General features: G+C 46.8%; 1 protein-coding gene across 2 annotated transcripts in view; it reads right to left on the bottom strand.

The window, feature by feature from the left end:
* The window catches only part of grm6a (glutamate receptor, metabotropic 6a), a 64,440-nt gene that overhangs the window by 34,824 nt on the left and 11,483 nt on the right, over positions 1 to 18,133 (bottom strand). For both annotated transcript variants that reach the window (XM_015341279.2, XM_015341272.2), the window contains exons 2-3: positions 10,465 to 11,107; positions 1,905 to 2,121 (exon numbers count right to left, since the gene is read on the bottom strand). In XM_015341279.2, the coding sequence (XP_015196765.1) occupies positions 1,905 to 2,121; positions 10,465 to 11,028 (781 nt within the window). In that variant the 5' untranslated portion in view covers positions 11,029 to 11,107. The remainder of the gene's footprint in view (positions 1 to 1,904; positions 2,122 to 10,464; positions 11,108 to 18,133) is intronic.

Genomic DNA, 18,133 nt, shown 5'->3' on the forward strand with positions numbered 1-18,133 from the left:
AATCGATTATAGTGGGCTTAAAAGCGTGCGTCTTGCTTTCTTGTCACAATAGAGAACTCCACGTTAGTCCCACTCTTCTCGGTCTGGACCACAGTACAGTGCAGGACAGCCCTAAGAAAGTAGATCTGCACACTGGGTGACGTCATTTCGATGCTACAGCCTCTTTCCCTGCTGCCAAGTGCCTCCTTGGGGGATGGGACAGCCGCACAGCGGGACAGGGAGCACAAATAAATGCGGACGACATGCGTGATGGAAAAATAATTTTGTGGATTTGATCAGCTCTTTTACTGGAGGAAGAGGGGATCCGAAATGGGCCATTCTAGCTTTGTGTTCTCCAGTGAAGCGACAGATGCTCCACGTGTTCTGATACAGAAGAAATTCTGCCCTGTGGTGAAACAACACAGAGGCCCGGTTCTCCTCTTGCATTATTCTCAGTTTCCTAAGCTGATTCCATTACCCCTCCTTGAATAATGACTGCTTGTGCCTCAAAGGAGCAACATGTCGTATAAAAAGGCACTGCAAGATTGTCCCTCTAGGAAGAGCGCAGTAGATATCCACTGAAGCATAAACAACAGATGCCCCAGAAGGAGCAAAATCCCATTGTTGGGATTACAGTAGAATACTCTAAAATAGCTTTGCTTCATTCAATGCTGACGTTTCTTCTGACTTCCAAGACAATTGGAGGTATTGCTGCAGGAATAGAATTGTGTGCAGAGTAGACAAAGGTTCTGTATGCACCCATTCGCCGGTGGCTCACAATGGTTGGGTCGCCCATGAATGGGGTCTTACCAAATGCATTTGCAGGGATTTGCAGCCTGTGTTACAAGGCAGTGATACACTATGTGACACATCTCTGACATACTGAATGTATAGAATCAAGGGGATCTACTGCATGGTTCCTCATATGCAGCCATAATACAATAAAAGATCATTCTAAACATTTGCCGAAATAGGTTCTCTATAGCTGCCTGTGCAGGAGTGGGAGAAAGAGTCTGTTCAGCCTCTCGGAACATATAATTCTCCTACCGGACTAAGAGTTCAGTCACTGCTTGACTTTTAAATTCTCAAGGTGCATCCTCTCTGGACAGAGTGATGATCAGTCAGCACCACATTCTCAGGTGAAACAATCCAAAAAGCGATTGCAGATAAACCACAGGTGTTATTGGCTCCACCTGGAGATGTCACCTGGAATGGATGCACCCGGAGATGTTAATGGTTGGTCACCAGGAAGAAGGAGACATTTCTTTGTTAAAAGGGGGGAGAAGAGATGGACGTCCTGACCTGTTACTGTCCTGCCAGGGAAAAGCTGTGGAACCTTCACTCAAAAACCTCTCAGATGCTGGTCTAGATACACTCATTGCTCGACAGTCACTTTTCATTATTCTCTGGCTCTGATTACATCTGCAGTCTATCCACTTCCATAAACTGACCTGAAAATGAGTCACCCTGGACGTGGGACGGGAGAGGATGCAGTGAAAGCTTTAAGAAATACAGCTACTGTGTTTACTTCCTCTTCACATCTGCAGTCATTAGCCTTGACGCATATTCGTACAAAACAAAACACTCAGGAGAGACAAACAACCAGCCGCCAGTGCTGGGAAGAAGAGACAGCGAGAGAGTTGGGGTCAAGTGGGAAGGTGGGTCAATGCAGGCTGGAGTAAAGTTGGGGACACATTTAGGGTTGGGTCAGTGGTAAAGTTGGGGACACAGTTAGGGTTGGGTCAGTGGTAAAGTTGGGGATACAGTAGGGTTGGGTCAGTGGTAAAGTTGGGGATACAGTAGGGTTGGGTCAGTGTTAAAGTTGGGGATACAGTAGGGTTGGGTCAGTGGTAAAGTTGGGGACACAGTCAGTGTGGGGTCAGTGGTAAAGCTGAGACAGCCTGGGTACCCCTGAGCTACGCTACCTGCCTCGCGGGAGATCTGCATGAAGGCCTCCACCCCACTTTCGCCGTAGTTGCCCTCGGAGGCCAGCGTGGAGACGTAGTTCCAGCCCATCGCCTTGACGATGTCCACCATGGCCTGGGCCTGGTAGGAGTCCGGCGGCACCACGCGGGAGAAGAAGTCGTAGCGGTTGTTGTCGCTCAGCTCCGGGGCCGTGGAGGCGTAGCTGATCTGGGGGATCTGCCACAGACCCAGGACAGAACAGGAAACACGGGCTGAAGGGAGAACACCGGGAATCCCTGGCGATTCCGGCGGAGGTCTACCAGATCCTCGGGATTTTGATCCACCCGATGCTGATAAAGACCAATTGCTTGTTTGTACTAACAGCACCCCATCTCACCTATCCATCCCATTCTCATGGCAGGAGGAAGATGCATATTCCTGGTAAGAGCTGCGACAACCAGGAGCCTGTCCCAGAAGCACAGGGTGCAAGACAGGGCCACACCTTATGTGATTTCACCCTCGTCCCAGATATCTAGCGGAGGATGAGTGGAACAAGCCCTACCATGTGCTTCCAGGACCTTTGACATGAAGCACTTTGGTAAGAGTAGGCTTACGGTCAGAGGCTGGGCAGGTTGGTGTTATACGGATGCCAGAGAAACGCCTCTACTGTCTGAAACGGACTGGATGAAGCACCTTTGAGGCAGGCAGGGCAGAATGACCTCACAGTGGTCCAGATCCCAGGCTTTTCCCCATGGAAACCAGCTGGAATCTGTGATTAACAGCCCAAACAGTGTTGCGGCACTCAAGGAAAACAATGCATGTTATCAGAACAGTGCTTCCCTTTTAATTACATTGAAGAACACATTCGTACAGGAATTAACATGCAAATGGATGTTAATGGCAACCAGTCTGAATAATAATGAATAAAGTGGATATAGTTTAAGTTCTCTATGGGTCCAAATTCCTGAGACACACTATACAGCACACAGGGTTCTGAGACATTACTTGCGGAGTCAATGGAAAGGTGACATTTTAGAAGTGATTGCACAGAGCTTGCAAGCTCAGACACCTGCTTTTGTAAGTAAAGCACTGAAAGGGAATGAAAAGGCAAGTGTGTTTTGGAAACAGCAAGCTGAGCAGCACATGATGTTGTTTGAAGCTGTGCCGCTCAGACTCCTTGCTCTTTAAGAGTCGGTCTCTTGACTTCTCCGCTAGGTTGAGTGGCCGATCGGAAGAGGGACTCGTCTGACATCATCAGACCTGACACACAACAGAGAGGGAGCAGCCAAGCGCACAGCTGGAGCTGAAGAGGAATGAGAAGGGAGATAAGGAGCCGCAGAGAGAGAGAGAGCAGAGTACAAAGCACAGAAAGAGAGGAGACATTAGAAGAGGCAGAGAAGGGGGGCCAGCAGAGACAGAGAACAGAGGGGCATCGAGGCAGAGAGACATAGAGAAGGAAAGAACACAAAATCAACTAAGAAAGAAGAGAGATGTTATGAGTTGTGAGTACATTGAGTATGAGATAGACTTCCATCACTATTCCTAGACTCCCACTACCTTCCCTAGACTCCCATCACATGCCCTAGATCCCATCACCATTCCTAGGGTCCCATTACCTCCCCTAAACTCCCATCACCATTCCTAGGGTCCCATTACCTCCCCTAAACTCCCATCAGCATTCCTAGACTCCCATCATGTTCCCCAGACTGCCATCCCCATTCCTGAACACCCCTCAGTGTCCTTGGCCACAGCAGCCCCTGGATGCCAGTCCTCTTGAGAACCAGGGGACTGGTGCCGTGAGACGGGTGGAGCTGGTGAGTCCCACAGGGACTGAAGCCGACTGGGATAGGACCAGACCGCTCTATCTCATCCCCCTCACCCGCTGGGCAGGGGGAGGAGATCGGGGGGGGGGTTGTTCTGGGGAGAAACGAGGGAGATAGACAGGAGAGAGACGAGGGGGGAAGGAAGGAGAGAGGGAGAGAACCATTTGACAGATTATCCATGTGGATTAGAGGGGTTTTAGTCAAATTAAGTTAAGTAGAGAAGTAAAGAGAGCGAGAGAGGGTTGCTGTTTCTCAGCTGTAAGCCATACAATATATTTAATACCTCCAGCAATACAGGGCTCACATATTCACATCTAGGGTGGCTTTAACCCCTTCCTCGGCTGTGCTGAAAGTCTGAGCTGCTGGATCCTGGCCTTTTTAAAAGAGGGCTTCCTCCACAGAGGTCACAGCCGGGTCTCTCCGACTGTGTGGCGTACTTCCTGGGCCGGAAGGCCGTTGATCAAACACGTGTGTGCATGTTCGCTGTGGCGTCTAGTTTGGTGAAACAGCAATCAAAAAAGCCTCCCCGAGGTTCAGTCCTGCTGCCGCTGAGCAGGGCAGAGGCACAGCAATGGGCTCCACCCCACCTGTCAGAGCCCACTCATGAGAGTGTCCTGGCTGGTGTGGGTGATGATACCTGGAGACACCAGGTGGCTGAAAAGGCCCCACTCCTGGAGTGAGGTCGTCACAGTCATCCGTCTAAAACCTGCCAAATCCAGACCTCTAATCACTGTAATGGCTTGTCGTCTCCCCCTCCCTCCCCAGCGTGACGGACTGCTCCTGTGCCTCTGCAGACGGGGCCAAGCCTGTACTAAACCCTGATATTACAGCAGGATGGCTTTTTGAAGCATCATTTCCATGCTACAGAATTTTTCCCCACGTTGCTGCCATGTTACCATGTACGAACTCCAGACGATTTCTTTGCCAAACTGTACTAAAAACATTCCTTTCCAGTCCTGCGTCTCTTGAATGGATTTCAGACTATTACAGCTGTCTATTGTCTGACAGAAACTGGGGTACAAATATCGGCACAGAGCACCAATCCTTTTAAAATCCTTCTTTACCTAGTGCTGGTGGGAATCTGCTACAGAGGATAGCTTTTCAGCTCCCGGGCGTGACGTTAGAATTCAGACAAAGAAGATTCTTCTCTGCCGACAGTGTGGCATCTCACGCGAAATGGCCAAGTCCTGGATTTCCCCAGGTGTGCCGGGGGCGGGGCTGTGAGCAGTGAAACAGCGACTTCCTGCAGGCTAGCGCTGATGTCAGCGCGGGACGCACCTCTCCTCCAATCAGTGCAGACCCTGCTGTGAGTCGCTGCAGAAGTCGCTTCGCCTCTGTGGGCAGGCGGGTCCAGAGGAGCAGGTCTTCCCTTCCCTCACCCCCCCCCACCCGGACAGAGGAGTCGGGACAATGATCCGAAAAATGCTGATCGGACAGGTGTGCAATCCAATATCACTTGGCAAATTAGAAATGAAAACTAGGATAGAAAACCAAAACAGGGCCATGGACACTTGTACCCCAGTGAATCCCCAGTCAGCACAAACTATCCAAACTATCGTGACAAAGTGCAGTTGATTGAGAAATTTCCTTATTTGTGTAGTGGTGGCTGGGGGGGAGCATCAGGCTCAGACGGAGGCCTGTCAGGTCTCTGTTTCCCTTCCTGTGTGACATCTCCCTGTGTCACTGTGATGCTGTGCTGGAATTGAGCTGAATTCAAAGGATCGCCACATGAAAACAATGGCCTGGGGCTGTTTGCTCAGATGGGAGATGGGTATTAATCCGAGACTGTGAAGACAGGCTCACTCATTCCACAGAATACCCTAACCTATGCCAGACTAGGGCATCTAGTGAGAACCAGCTCAGGTAACGAGAAGAGAAATATATATATATTTATTTAGTTTCCACATGCTCTCAGTGGAGAGGAGAACAGAGTGATGAAGCCAGTGTAGAGATCAGGATTATTAGGAGGCCTTCATTGGTAAGGACCAATCAGGCTTAAACAAACCTAACTGAACCAACAAGATGCTGGAATTTTTGCAAAACCTGCCTTTTCCTCTCCAAAGCTTGAGGTGTTAAATGACTTGTGAAACACAATAGTTAAAAGCTGACCTCCTACGGGTTTAGGAACAGATTGCAATTAAAGAGTTCAAATGGCACTCTTTATTAGGGCTATTTAGGGTTCAGGTTTTGAACCCAAGATGAGGAGTACAAGTCTGATATTTTCATTGAGAAGTTATAGATGCTATATATTGTAATTAAGCACGGTATATAAAATCATGCAACATATTTAAACAGTCGTGTCTCGTTTGCAGCGCAAGTGAATCTACTTTTGTACTTGCTGTGGTGAATCAGATTTACGTCTGTGTATCATTTTATCCTGTGTTGATTTCATCAGTGTCACGCCACGCCCCCGGAGGACTCGGCATTCCACCTGGCATTCCAGCACGGTTCCCAATTAGCCTTTTACCCCAGCCTATCTAATGCTGCTCCACACTCTCCCCGGTGATCAGTATGAGGGTTTCCTGGTTAGAGCTACCCCGTCTTCCTGCGGTTAGTTACGTCTTGGTTTTTGGCTTCCTGACCCTGGTTTGTTCTCCGACTACGTCTCCTGGTTTTGTTTTGGTACTTTGACTATTGTTCTGGTTTAGACTCTCGGCTTCCGGCTCCGCTTCTGATTTTGTACTTTCGTACAGGTTTGTATCACTTCGGCTTTCGGACCTCGGACTGTTTAATTGATTACGCCTCTGAAGTTCGTCCTGATTATTCTGCATAGGGTCCTCATTAATATTCCGTAACAATCAGGTGTTGAATCTTTCTCAATTTGTGTAATTTTAATATGAACTTTTCAAAGCTTTTATGCTTTGAAACCACTGTTGAGGAACCTGATGTTTTTGGTGTGAAAAAATAAATTGACATTCAAAATATGAACATCATTCAACTGGTAGTTAAGTATTAAACTATTTTTGTACAGGTTCAATTTATTCCCTTTGAAAGAAATGATTAGGGGGTTTTATTTTACTTTACCTTGGTCTTTAAACACTTGCAATGAGCCTGCTTGTTCTGTATAAAACTAAATAACATTGGTCCTACAATATGATCGTTCAGTACAGGCGAGAGACAAGCAGTTTTAATCCAATTAGTCCATTCAATAGCTGCTGTTTCTGCATTTCAGTTTCCCCCCTCCTTCATTCACAAGCGCTGTCATCCAGTTTGTGCTCAGAATGGACCTCGTTAACTAATCGTCACACTCAGTCACTGTGCCGTGTGCAGTTCAGTGATAATAAAAAACAATTAAGCAAATGCATTAGGCAGACTTGTCAGGAACAATTTCCTCACGATAGTCGCTGCTGGAGCTGGTTTTGTCCTGGGTCTGGCAGTGTGCTGGCAGGACTCCTGGTATTGCCTACTGCTAGAAGACAACCTGTCACGTTGTGTGTGTTTCTCACAATGTCAGACCTGGCTTGCGATGACTACAGAATGGACAAGACTTTTTCGGTAGAAACCAGTCCAGAGAGGGGCTGAATCTGAAATTAGAATCAGACCAGAACTATAAAAACCACAGCAACCACAGAGGAGACTTTATAACTCCTCTCACTCACCACCCCACTGCAGTGTCAAGTTCATTGCTGCTACAGTCTTAAATGGGGCAAATCCCGTGGTGAGATCCAATGGAAACACTATTGCACCTGCCAGTCCTATCCAGCTCTGACCAGCAGCGGCTGTAGTGTTTTCAGTATCGGCTCCCAGCCAAGGGTCGTGCTTTCAAAGTAATCAGCAGAACTGAAGCTTTTGGCTCGTTTGATCTGCCAGCTTCATACAGATACTGCTTGTGGCACAACAGCGGTGCTTTAACTAAACCAAAATCTACTGCGCTTGTACAGCAATGCTTATTGGAGGAATTTCTTTAAAACTCTATTCTGGTTTGCTCTGCAGAGCAGCGTAGAGCAGTGCAGTGTGTGGGGGAAGGATGCTTTCATTGCTGTGGTTACTGACGGCTCCTAACCTGTCAACTACAATCCCACTGAGTAGCTCCTGGGTCACACACACAGCACACAACTCTCACAGCAAACACACTGACCACACTCTCACACACAGAGCACACAACACTCACAGCAAACACACTGACCACACTCTCACACACACACAGCTCTCATCTCTCACAGCAAACACACTGACCACACTCTCACACACACAGCACTCAACTCTCACAGCAAGCACACTGACCACACTCTCACAAACACACAGCACACAACTCACACAGACTAATCACACTCTCACACTCACAGCACACAACTCTCACAGACTGACCCCACTGCAAGCACACACAACACACAACTCTCACAGCAAGCAGACTGACCAAACTCTCACACTCACAGCACACAACTCTCACCGACTGACCACACTCTCACACACACAGCACACAACTCTCACAGACAGACCACACTGCAAGCACACTGACTGCTGACAGACAGGACACAAATCCTTCCTTCACTGATCTGTGTGTTCAGTGGGGTTGCAGGACTGCTGTGTAGCAGAGGGACTGAATCAAGAAGGGATGACACAGAGCAGAAAGAATATGCATACTGTATATACACTTAGCATGTATATATACCCGAGGAAGCGTAAGAACTGAGCAGGCCAATAAGAAAGCCAGGTTGATTCTCTCTTGCAGTTCAGTGCAGCTGCAGGCTGTGTCTGCAGTGTCCTCCAGTCCAGACATTTGTTTGCACAGTTTTACTGGACTGGCTCTCGGAACGACACGCGGGAAAGTGTCTGGCAGATCGCCTGTGTCAAGAGCTGGTGGCTGGGCCTTGTACAACTAGAATCCCTCTTGTCGTGGCCCTGGGCTTCTGACGTTGCTAGGATAAACACTCGAGTGCTTTTAAAGAAGTTATTTTTTCAGGTTTTGTCTGTGCTGTGTGGGATGGGATTTTAAGTTTTGTTTCACATTTGATTTCCCTTTCAGGGCTCGGCACACAGAAAGCCCGTTACAGGTTTACTGGTGGGTGTTAATCTGAGAATTAGTTCCAGGGATTCCACACTCCACTCCGCATTTCCCCTGACAGAACATCTGAATCGCAGAGCAGGTCTCTCTCTGTGGGACGAGCTTGTCTCAGCGCCTGACTGTGAGGAATCTGAATAAATAATGTGATGCTTTCCACCGAAAGAGGGAAGAAACCCCCTCCAGCCCTGCAGGGCTTGATTTTTCATGTGATGCTAGTACCTGAAAGAGAACTCTAAAGTCGCCACAGTCCAAGTTTTCTCTTTGGGACTTTTGCAGCAATTACCTTGTGCACTTTCAGGTTCTGCTGCAATCCTTCATCTTGTCTATTCACCTTCAGAACCCTGCTGGCACAAAGGCCTTTTATTCTGTTTTCCTTGAAGACTTGTAACACCCTGCTTGTGTTCGTCTCTGCCACTCAAACACGGACTGCATGCTTCTTTGTAAATAAAGTTAAGTTATGAAAGGTCACATAAGGACATCTATGTCATGCATATTATACCCTGTGGCATACATTTATTCCCTCAGCTCACTCATAATGTGCAACAATTTTTATTGTGTTTACCAAATCAGCTTCTTGTGAATCCCTGGCCAAGAATCATAAAACATCACAGACCCCTGGCTTTGCATAATTTCTGTCTTATGCATATAATCACAGCTTTGTTCTTCAAATAAACCTGCAAAACGATGATTCAATTCTTTGATTTTGCCTTGTGAAAGCATACAGCATTAGGAAAATGAGGGGGAGGATTTTAATTGGAACAAGTGACTGCATACTGCATTTCTATGAGGTTTCTCGTTCCATTTGAGCATTAGAATCTCTCTCGTTAGCTGTGTCTTCCAGGGATGCTGAAGAAACCCGAAATTAACTTGACAGCGACGACAGAGCTGTGGCAAAGAATAGAGATGTCCGCCTCTACAGTGCTACAGCCCACTTCATTTAACCAACCAAAAACCTAATGATCATCAATCGATTAATAAGAGTTACAAATCAGACAGAAAGGACTTTTAAGCACCGTGTCTGCTACACTTGAATTTTTTGCAAATGTCAATTGAACATCATGAATTTCGAAAGCACCGGAACGGACGTGCACAGACGTTGAGCGTTTCCACAAGCAGGTGGGAGCTGAACTTTGGACATTTCCTCTCCTTATCACAGTGCAAACACATCGACAGGGGTGTAACGTAAGTGGGATTAGAAGTCAGTTAAGACTAGGGGGGGGACAAATCCAGTCCTGGAGTCCAGAAAGGTTCTGGAGTTCTTCACTCCCGAGCCCTGAATTTCGGGACTGGACTCTTTATTTGCTTAATTGGAGGAGCTGAGGCTTTGCCTTGTTCTCGAGACGCTGCAGATTCAAACAGACCAGCATACACCCCGCTGGACAGCAGCGCTTGAGAAGCGTAGTGGGGCTCCCCTGGCCTAGGCAGGTCTACCTAACGTTCAGGGCTGAGAAACCGCCAGAGCTAATTAATATTCACATCCCGTCAATAGGCAGACAAAAGGACACAGCGAATAACCACTTGTGTTCTTAATTCAGAACTGCAGCTTCTCGATGGATACTGTAAATCAGTGACTCAGCAGCAACCTCTGTAGATTCTCTAAATGTGAATCGGCATGTTTTTGAACGTGCGTTCGTATGACAGGACTGTAATTAGAAGGCGAAAGCCCTGTGGACTCAGCTGTCTGTTTTGTCATTTCTCTCCCGCAGCTCCCTGGGGGATGCCGGGGGTGAGCGCGCTTTACGACAACGGTACCTCGAAGAGCCGGAGCACGTTGGCCACCATGATGGAGACGGAGCTGGCCGACGCCCCGATGACGCCCACGACCCTCTCGGGCTTGCGGATGATGGGCGGCTCGCCGTTGGAGCAGCGCACGTCCGAAATGTCCTTCTGGATCAGCGCCTGGACGAAGGTCAGCGACTGCTCCAGGGCGTAGGTGTCGCGGGAGCACGTGTCCAGGATGCGTGCGCCCAGGGTAATGTTGGGCAGCAGGTCTGGGTCGCTGTTGATTTGGTCCAGGGCATAAAGCATGGCTTCCATGCGATGGATCCCCTTCTCCTTCTTGATCTCCCCACATGGGACACCAGCTGGGCCCCGGGAATGTACCGGGAACAGCCCCCCCAGAGTGATGTCCCCCTCGATCTTGATAGAGTGAGGCTGAGTGCCCTGATGTGCCCAGGCCCCCGAGCAGAGCCACGCCCACAGCACCCAGACCAGGCGGGGCCTGGGAGGGGCGTGGCCACAGCGGGGGCCACTCCTCCACATTGTCCTTTGTTGATGCTGCTGCGGAAGTGGGGGGAGGAGGTATTGTGATGTCATGGTCGCCACGGGGACAGACCAGTCCTGGAGTGGTGGGGCAGTGGGAGCAGGGAAATGCGTCACCTTCTACATGGAGACTCTGCAGGAATGGAGAGGAGTGAGAAACATTAGTACTTTTCCAAGAATAATCCCACCGCAATTGGAAGGAAAGCAGATTTTGTCATCCTAGAAAGAAGAATCAATAAACACAACAATGGCTCCAACAGAGAGAAGGTCATTCCCCCTTCATGCCTGTTTGGTAGTTATTAGTTAATTGATCTGAGCTTCTCATCCGGCTGTTTCTTGAAAGAAGCCAAAGTATCAAGCAGGGTAGCTTGTTCCATACTCCCGGTTTTAAATGCACTCCCTCATAGTTTCCACTAATTCCATCTCCGCTTTCCTGGTGTCCAAGAGCTCTGACAGCACCTCTGTCTTCTCACTATGTCATTTCCTGAATGTCTGACCTTTTCTGCTTGTACCATCCAATAGCATGGGTCCAACCAACAGGCACTAATGGACTCATTGCGGATCTGAATCCCCTCCACTCCACCCAGCAGAATGGTATGAAGAATGCACTTTCCACACCCTCAACATGCAGATTTTTAAAGATCACTGTATAAGCCATATACAATTTCCTGTCTTTTCACATACCCCAGCTTTCTCTCCATGAGACACACAGGCAGGGAGAGAAGCTGGGGATCAGAGCACAGGGTCAGCCATTTATACAGCACCCCTGGAGCAGTTGGGGTTAAGGGCCTTGCTCAGGGGCCCAACGGAGTAGGATTGCTCTGTCGGCCGCGGAATACAAACCGGCAACCTTCCAGCCACAGGCGCAGATCCTGAGCCACAGAGCCACTGCTCCACCCCTTGCATTTTGTTTGATGCAAGTACAGTATCACATGCAGTGAATAAAGTCTTTCTGAATTTGTTTTTTATTTTAAACTTTAAGACTTTTGAGCTTTATTTAAATTGTGTTGCTGAAACTACATTCCACCATCTCAGCAATCAGCCTGGGTTGAATTCGAGGTCTGTGCCCTGTGGTATATAGAGATGCTGATACACACGTTTAGAACTTGATTTTTGAAATTGCTTGGTTGCTGTTTTTTAATCTGGTAAATCAGAAGAGACCTCAGCTTATTCAAAATGCTGTGTCTGTACCTACCCCACCAGTTCAATACCCATGACCCTGGTTACCTGGGAGAGCTCACACAGATGTTAAAACTGCTGTAGTAACTTACAAGGCGCTTCATGATCATGGAACCTGACTTGCAGTGGGAGGACAAAATCATGGAAACACTTAACAAAACAGGACTTGTAGCTTGAAGTAACTAAATCACAATCAAAACATTTTTTACATGTGGTTTATATTAATTTCAACACTACTGCTGTAAAAGAAATCTTGAAATCAGCACTTTATTGTGTGAGTTTCTAAAGCAACACGAGTTACCAGATAGTTGGTGCAGGTGCAAAAATTACTTAACGTGTCCAGAGGAAGAGTGTGGAAAACCATGACAACAGATTCCAAACAATGGGAAACAGCATAAGGAAAGAGGGCCTGGTCACAAGGTAGATACTTAACAGGAACCACCAAATAACAGCCTCAGAAATGACCACAGAAGTGAATGAGTTGTCTTTTGCTCTTTTTCCTACATCTGGATGGGTTTATGTTTGCAGAAAGCTAAAGGAAGCCTTCAGCCCACATGGTCTGTTAAACATGGTGGTGAATCTACTGTGGTCTGGGTCTGGGTAGGTCTGGGAAGCCGTCTCATGGGGAGACGCTGGGTCCGATCATTACTCTTCATGGTAGAATTATGTCCAAGGAACACAAAGCCATTTTACTCTAGGTGACCAGATGCATACTATGATGCCAACATTGTTTGCTCAAGATGTTCCCCTATTCCAAGATGCGAACCCCCCCTTACATACACAGATGGATTTAGGAGTCGTTTTCTGAGCATCAGGATGAAGCCAAATGCCCCCCACTGCCTCCCCAAATCACTAGATGTCCTTGAACCTTTATGGGAAGATCTGGAAGGCAGAGTGCAGAGTACATTTCTCCCTTCCTCATCTCTCAAAGACTTTCCTTCTTGAAGAATGGTTCCATATCCCATAGAAACAGGCCAAAACTTGTTTAACAGAATTCCAAGATGGACTGAAGCTGTTCTTGAAGGACAAGTCCTTTATTAATGAATAAATATTCATGTATTGCTCTGTGTTGCTATTATTTTGTCCCACCCCCCTGTATTTATCCCATGTGCTCTAGTAACATGCCAGGGATCGGCGAACTCTGACTTCAGCCTGGGAGACCCCAAAAGACTGGAGTCTTGTGACGTGAGGATTCCTGTCATATGGAATTATGTAATGCTTCCGCATCAAGAATTTGTAATCCAAAACTGAAGAACGACAATGTTTCCGTCTGAATATATCTGGACCCCATGTTGATGTCGTATTTGGTCTGTGCTCTTTGGTTTGAAGTCTGTGCAGCTCTCTGATTTGCTTCAGTGTGGCAAGTGCAGTGGAGAAGTTAATTTGATTGGACTTCTCTCTCGTCAGCTAAGATGAAAGACAGTTACATGAATCTTGTGCACCACTCATCTGGGAGGCTTGCAGTTCCTCCATCAGAGAGGAATAAATAAATAAATAAATGAATGAATTAATAATAATCCTTGCAATTACATGGTGCTTTCATCTCAAAGAATCCCCTGGGATCCTTAACGACCAAGAAGTCATTAGTAGTCGATTTTGGTTTAACATCTAGAGTTGGCCTTCTTTCATAAAAAGCTGCACACTTCTGACAAAGTTTCTTTATCATCTTGAAATTCCAACAATTGATCTGGAAGTTAGCCTGGAGCTTGAATAAATGTTAAAGCTGGATTAATTTTTTCGGTATATAGGTCTCAAAGCAAAATGGGATCCTGATAGTTTCCCTCTCTGGTCTTGGAGGGATTACATGGCCAGTTTGTACATCCAATGTGAGTCTCAAGCCCCTGCTCTGTAAGTTGCTTCTCCTGATTTGTCTACAGGTCCCCTAATGAGTCCCCCAACTAATCTGTGAAAATTAATATTTTATCAAGATCTCCATACACGTTTATGAAGTAATCCCTCATAGTTGATGAAGAAAAAAACAAATCTCTACTTGGCTTGGCACCTCAGTACCTGTCTGAGTTACTGTTGTCCTACTCCCCAGCTCACAATCTTTGTTCTTTGACTTAGTTCTCCTGTCTGTCCTCAAAGCCCATCTACACTCTATGGGTGACAGAACGTCTCCTGCTGCACCCTAAAGGTCTGGAATTCAATCCCTATAGACATCAGAGAGTCACCTACCCTGAGCTCCTTCGAATCCAGACACAAAGCCTTCTTAATTAGAAGGGCTTTCATTTCACTGCTTCTGTGTCTACCCTTTGCTTTTCTACTGTATTCCACGTTCTTATTTAAATGATGTAATTCTGCTACCTCCTCTCTTTGTGTGATTTTTTTTCCTTACGGTAAAGTGCTTTGAGAAGCCACTTTTAAAGGCACTACAGAAAAGAAAGTTTATTATTCGAGTGAGACCAGCCGTGCAGTCCTGTTTCTGCTGCAGTGAGAGGCCCAGTCAATCAGTAAAACTCCCTTTTAGGGAGTTTAGGGAGTCTCTATCCACTCTTCCTGTATCTTCCTGGATAGAGAAGACAAAGCGTGATTGAGCCTGGAATGAACAAAGGCCAATCTCATGAAGAATATCTGTCAGAATTTCTTTAATTTAAGTCCTTTAATTCTCCAAAGTGTAAAATAGAAGAGAGAGATACCTGTCATTGTATCTTTTCTTGATTTTATGATTATGCAAAATAGGAGCAAACTAATCCCATGCCTTCTGAGATTTCCTGAATCTTTCTACTGAATGCCAAGTTTTAATTAAGTACTTAATTACAGCTTCAAAATGCAACCCATAGTGCCTAAGGGGAAAAGTTGTATATATTAACTCTTGAGGTCTATGTGGAGATACCTGGCTTTTTCAAGTGGACACCAGGATTTAATCTCCACAGGGGTGTAAAGATTAAAACAAACAAGCACTGATCATAAACGAAGAAGAGGGAATTAAGTAAAATCCAAGTGAGGAAGCACATTCATTCTTATTAAGAAGAGGCGATCTTAAAGAGAATTAGAAAAAATTGTCCATCTGTTCAAATATGCATCTGCCTGTTTAAAGTAGTTGACTGTCGTAGTGTGTAGTCTTTGAACAGTGGGTCTCAGATGAGACAGGGAAGACTGGTCCAGGGTGGACAGTTCTGGTTGGGTGTACCATGGGTCCCAGTGAACAAAAGCAAAGAGTTTATATTTTGTGAGGAAGCAAAATGGACATTGTCAGGAATTCACCTGTTCTGGCTCTTCCAGTGGAATAAAGAGATAAAGAGGACAGAAGAGTTCTTTTACAGCAGAAGAGGAACTGGACATCTTTTGCTGACTTACAGTATGTACAGTCTGTAATGAACTGGCTTTCAGGGACTGACCAGGCTTCTCCAAAAGAAACCCAGAGGGGTTCCGCAGGCTGACCATGACAGACTGCCGAATCACGCAGGTGTGACCAGGGGACATGCTGGCTCAGGGCTGGGGGGCGGGGGGGGGGTCGCATTTCCTCACTCTCCGTCCTACCATGTGCTCATTCTCATCAGCTTGTGGAACGCAGGATGCAGTCAGCAATGCTGGCCTATTCCCAGCCTACTGTGAGAAGCACATGGTTTTCAAACCCCCCCTGGGGAGGTTGGGTAGGATACAAAATGATTTCAGGTTCAACATTGAGTATTAAATAAATGTCAACACACCTACCAAAAACACGAGGGTGTCTGACCTTTCGATTTATTTTCGATTCATAGAACAGGTCAGCAATTTACTCGAGGAAGCTGCTGGTGGAGTGTAATTGCACTCTTTCACATGGAAGAAGAGTGAAGAAAGAGAAAGAATGCTAGGCACTTCATACCTCACATTATCAGGTAGCAAAGAAGAAAGATTTCTTCACGATCTGTGCAAATGTGTGAAGAAAGCAGAACTGTTATAGGCTGGGACACAGAGCAGTCCCTGAGAGAGAATGTTAGCAGCCCACAGGCCAGTAGAATAGAATAGAAGCAAATTCTGCATTGACCTGACTGTGTGTACCAATTGTCCAGCTCAGCACCCAGGCTTAGAATCAGAGTGGGGAAAAAACAGAAATCTGTCCGTGACATGTGAGCCCAAGGTGTGTAATGCCCAAGCAAACTCAGTGAACTGAGAATAACCAGAATAAAATGCTTCAGCTAAAAAGAAATAGGTCAGCACGGAATATGATGAAAACAATGTGTTTGGCCATGAGAACGATTATAATGGCCGTAACTCAGCTTCAGGTCCATGAACACAGAACAGGCTGTGCACAGAACGTAGTCAAAAGCAGCATCAGTGCAGAGTTTTAAAGTGCTTTTTAAGAATATCTGTTATGTTGTTTTTCTTGTTTGATTTCTGCACCCAAGCTAAATATAAGGAAGAAGAGAGAACCTCTAGAAACACTTCACACGCAGAAAGGAGACCCATGTCACCCGCCACAGAAGAGCGGCCCCACCTGGGTGACACCCAGCTGTCCCCCTGCACAGCAGACCAGGGGCAACTGAATCAAGGGGCAACTTCAGGGTGACCGGACTGCACTGTCAGGACCTCCCATCCAAAATAGTATGGTCCCTGGTCGCTGTATCGGCCTGGAGATTCTGTGCCAGAGGGAAGAGCATCCCCTGCTGGTCAGCCAACACCACGCACAGCACCTCACAGGGTTCTCCCATTCCAGTACTGGTCTGCCCCAGCCTTGATGGTCCGAAGTGTGCTGCTGTTGGTAACATTCAGTTCATCGCCGAGGCCACATCCCCGCCTCCACTGTGATACGCAGCTGTGTGAGCTCAGGATGTGCATGGTGTGCAATCAGAGCTCTGCATTTCCCTCCCTCTGACAGCGCCGAACCCCAGTACCGCCTGCCCATTAGATAAGACTGTTTAAGTAAGACTGTTTTCTTTCTCTTTTTTCCCTCCCTGTGATTAATTTTGACAAGGCTGCATCTGAGGTTGTTGAAGTTTCTGCTAATTAATCGACTGTGTGCTTATGCATTATTCACAGCAATAAAGCCACTGCTCTCCAGGGCAGTGGATACAGACTCATACCCTGTCTTCAACTGGGGGTTTATCCTCGTGCGATTTCACAACAATGAAGTGTGACCGTAGACCAGGACTGTATCTGTCCTACACATATGCTACAGAAGTCAGCCTGTGAACCATTAGAGACCACTTGTGGGGATAAAGGACAAGAAAGGAAAGGTTTGGAATTTAGCTACTAATGTGCCCCGTAGCCACAAAATATCAGTAGTGTACTTTCATGATAAATATGTGTCAGTTCACAATGCCAATGAATTGTAGTGTTGTACTGATTGTCTCTTCATATCTGAAGACTTCACTTGTTTTCCTGGGGAGGTTCAGACCCAGAGAGTAATTTTCTAGCTGCTGTTGTGTGTTAGCGCGGTGTGGCTAATTGGATCTGGGCACTTTTGCTTTCTTGAGCAATATTTTCTTGCTTCTCTGCCTGTATTTAAATTCCGCTTGTGTCGTACACATTTTACTGCAGAGTGTTTTCCTTTGCAAAACATTACTGCAAAAAGCATTTTGTCTTCAGATAATTGTTTGTGACGTATTTGCAGCTGGAAATACAAAAGAGACAACAGTGCCTGAAAATTAAAGACATGACACTTGCCAGGATAGCAGTGTGTCTATGTATGTGTATATGCTTGTTTTCAGTAGTGACCCCCATAAAACAATAGAGGACAGCTTTAATTCCTGTCTGTCAGCACTAAGGAAACAGCCCTCAATTCACCATGACAGGGGTGTCCAGTCCTGGCCCTGGAGGGGCTGGTCAGTGCGTCGGCAGTTTTTCTAGACCTCTTTAAAGCAGCACCGCTTGTAACCAGCCAGTAACCAGCTGGTTTCACTCTTTAACAGCTGACCTGAAAACCCACAGACCAGCCCTCCAGAACCAGGAGACAACACCCCTGTTCTGTCGGATCAGTCCGAGCTACAGTACAAGTGAATCACTGAGAGGTCATTGTCTCTCAGGGCAGTGAATAATCAGGGGATCCTATCTGGCA

This window comes from Lepisosteus oculatus, chromosome 2, assembly GCF_040954835.1.
Source record: "Lepisosteus oculatus isolate fLepOcu1 chromosome 2, fLepOcu1.hap2, whole genome shotgun sequence".
Taxonomy (NCBI): Eukaryota; Metazoa; Chordata; class Actinopteri; order Semionotiformes; family Lepisosteidae; genus Lepisosteus; species Lepisosteus oculatus.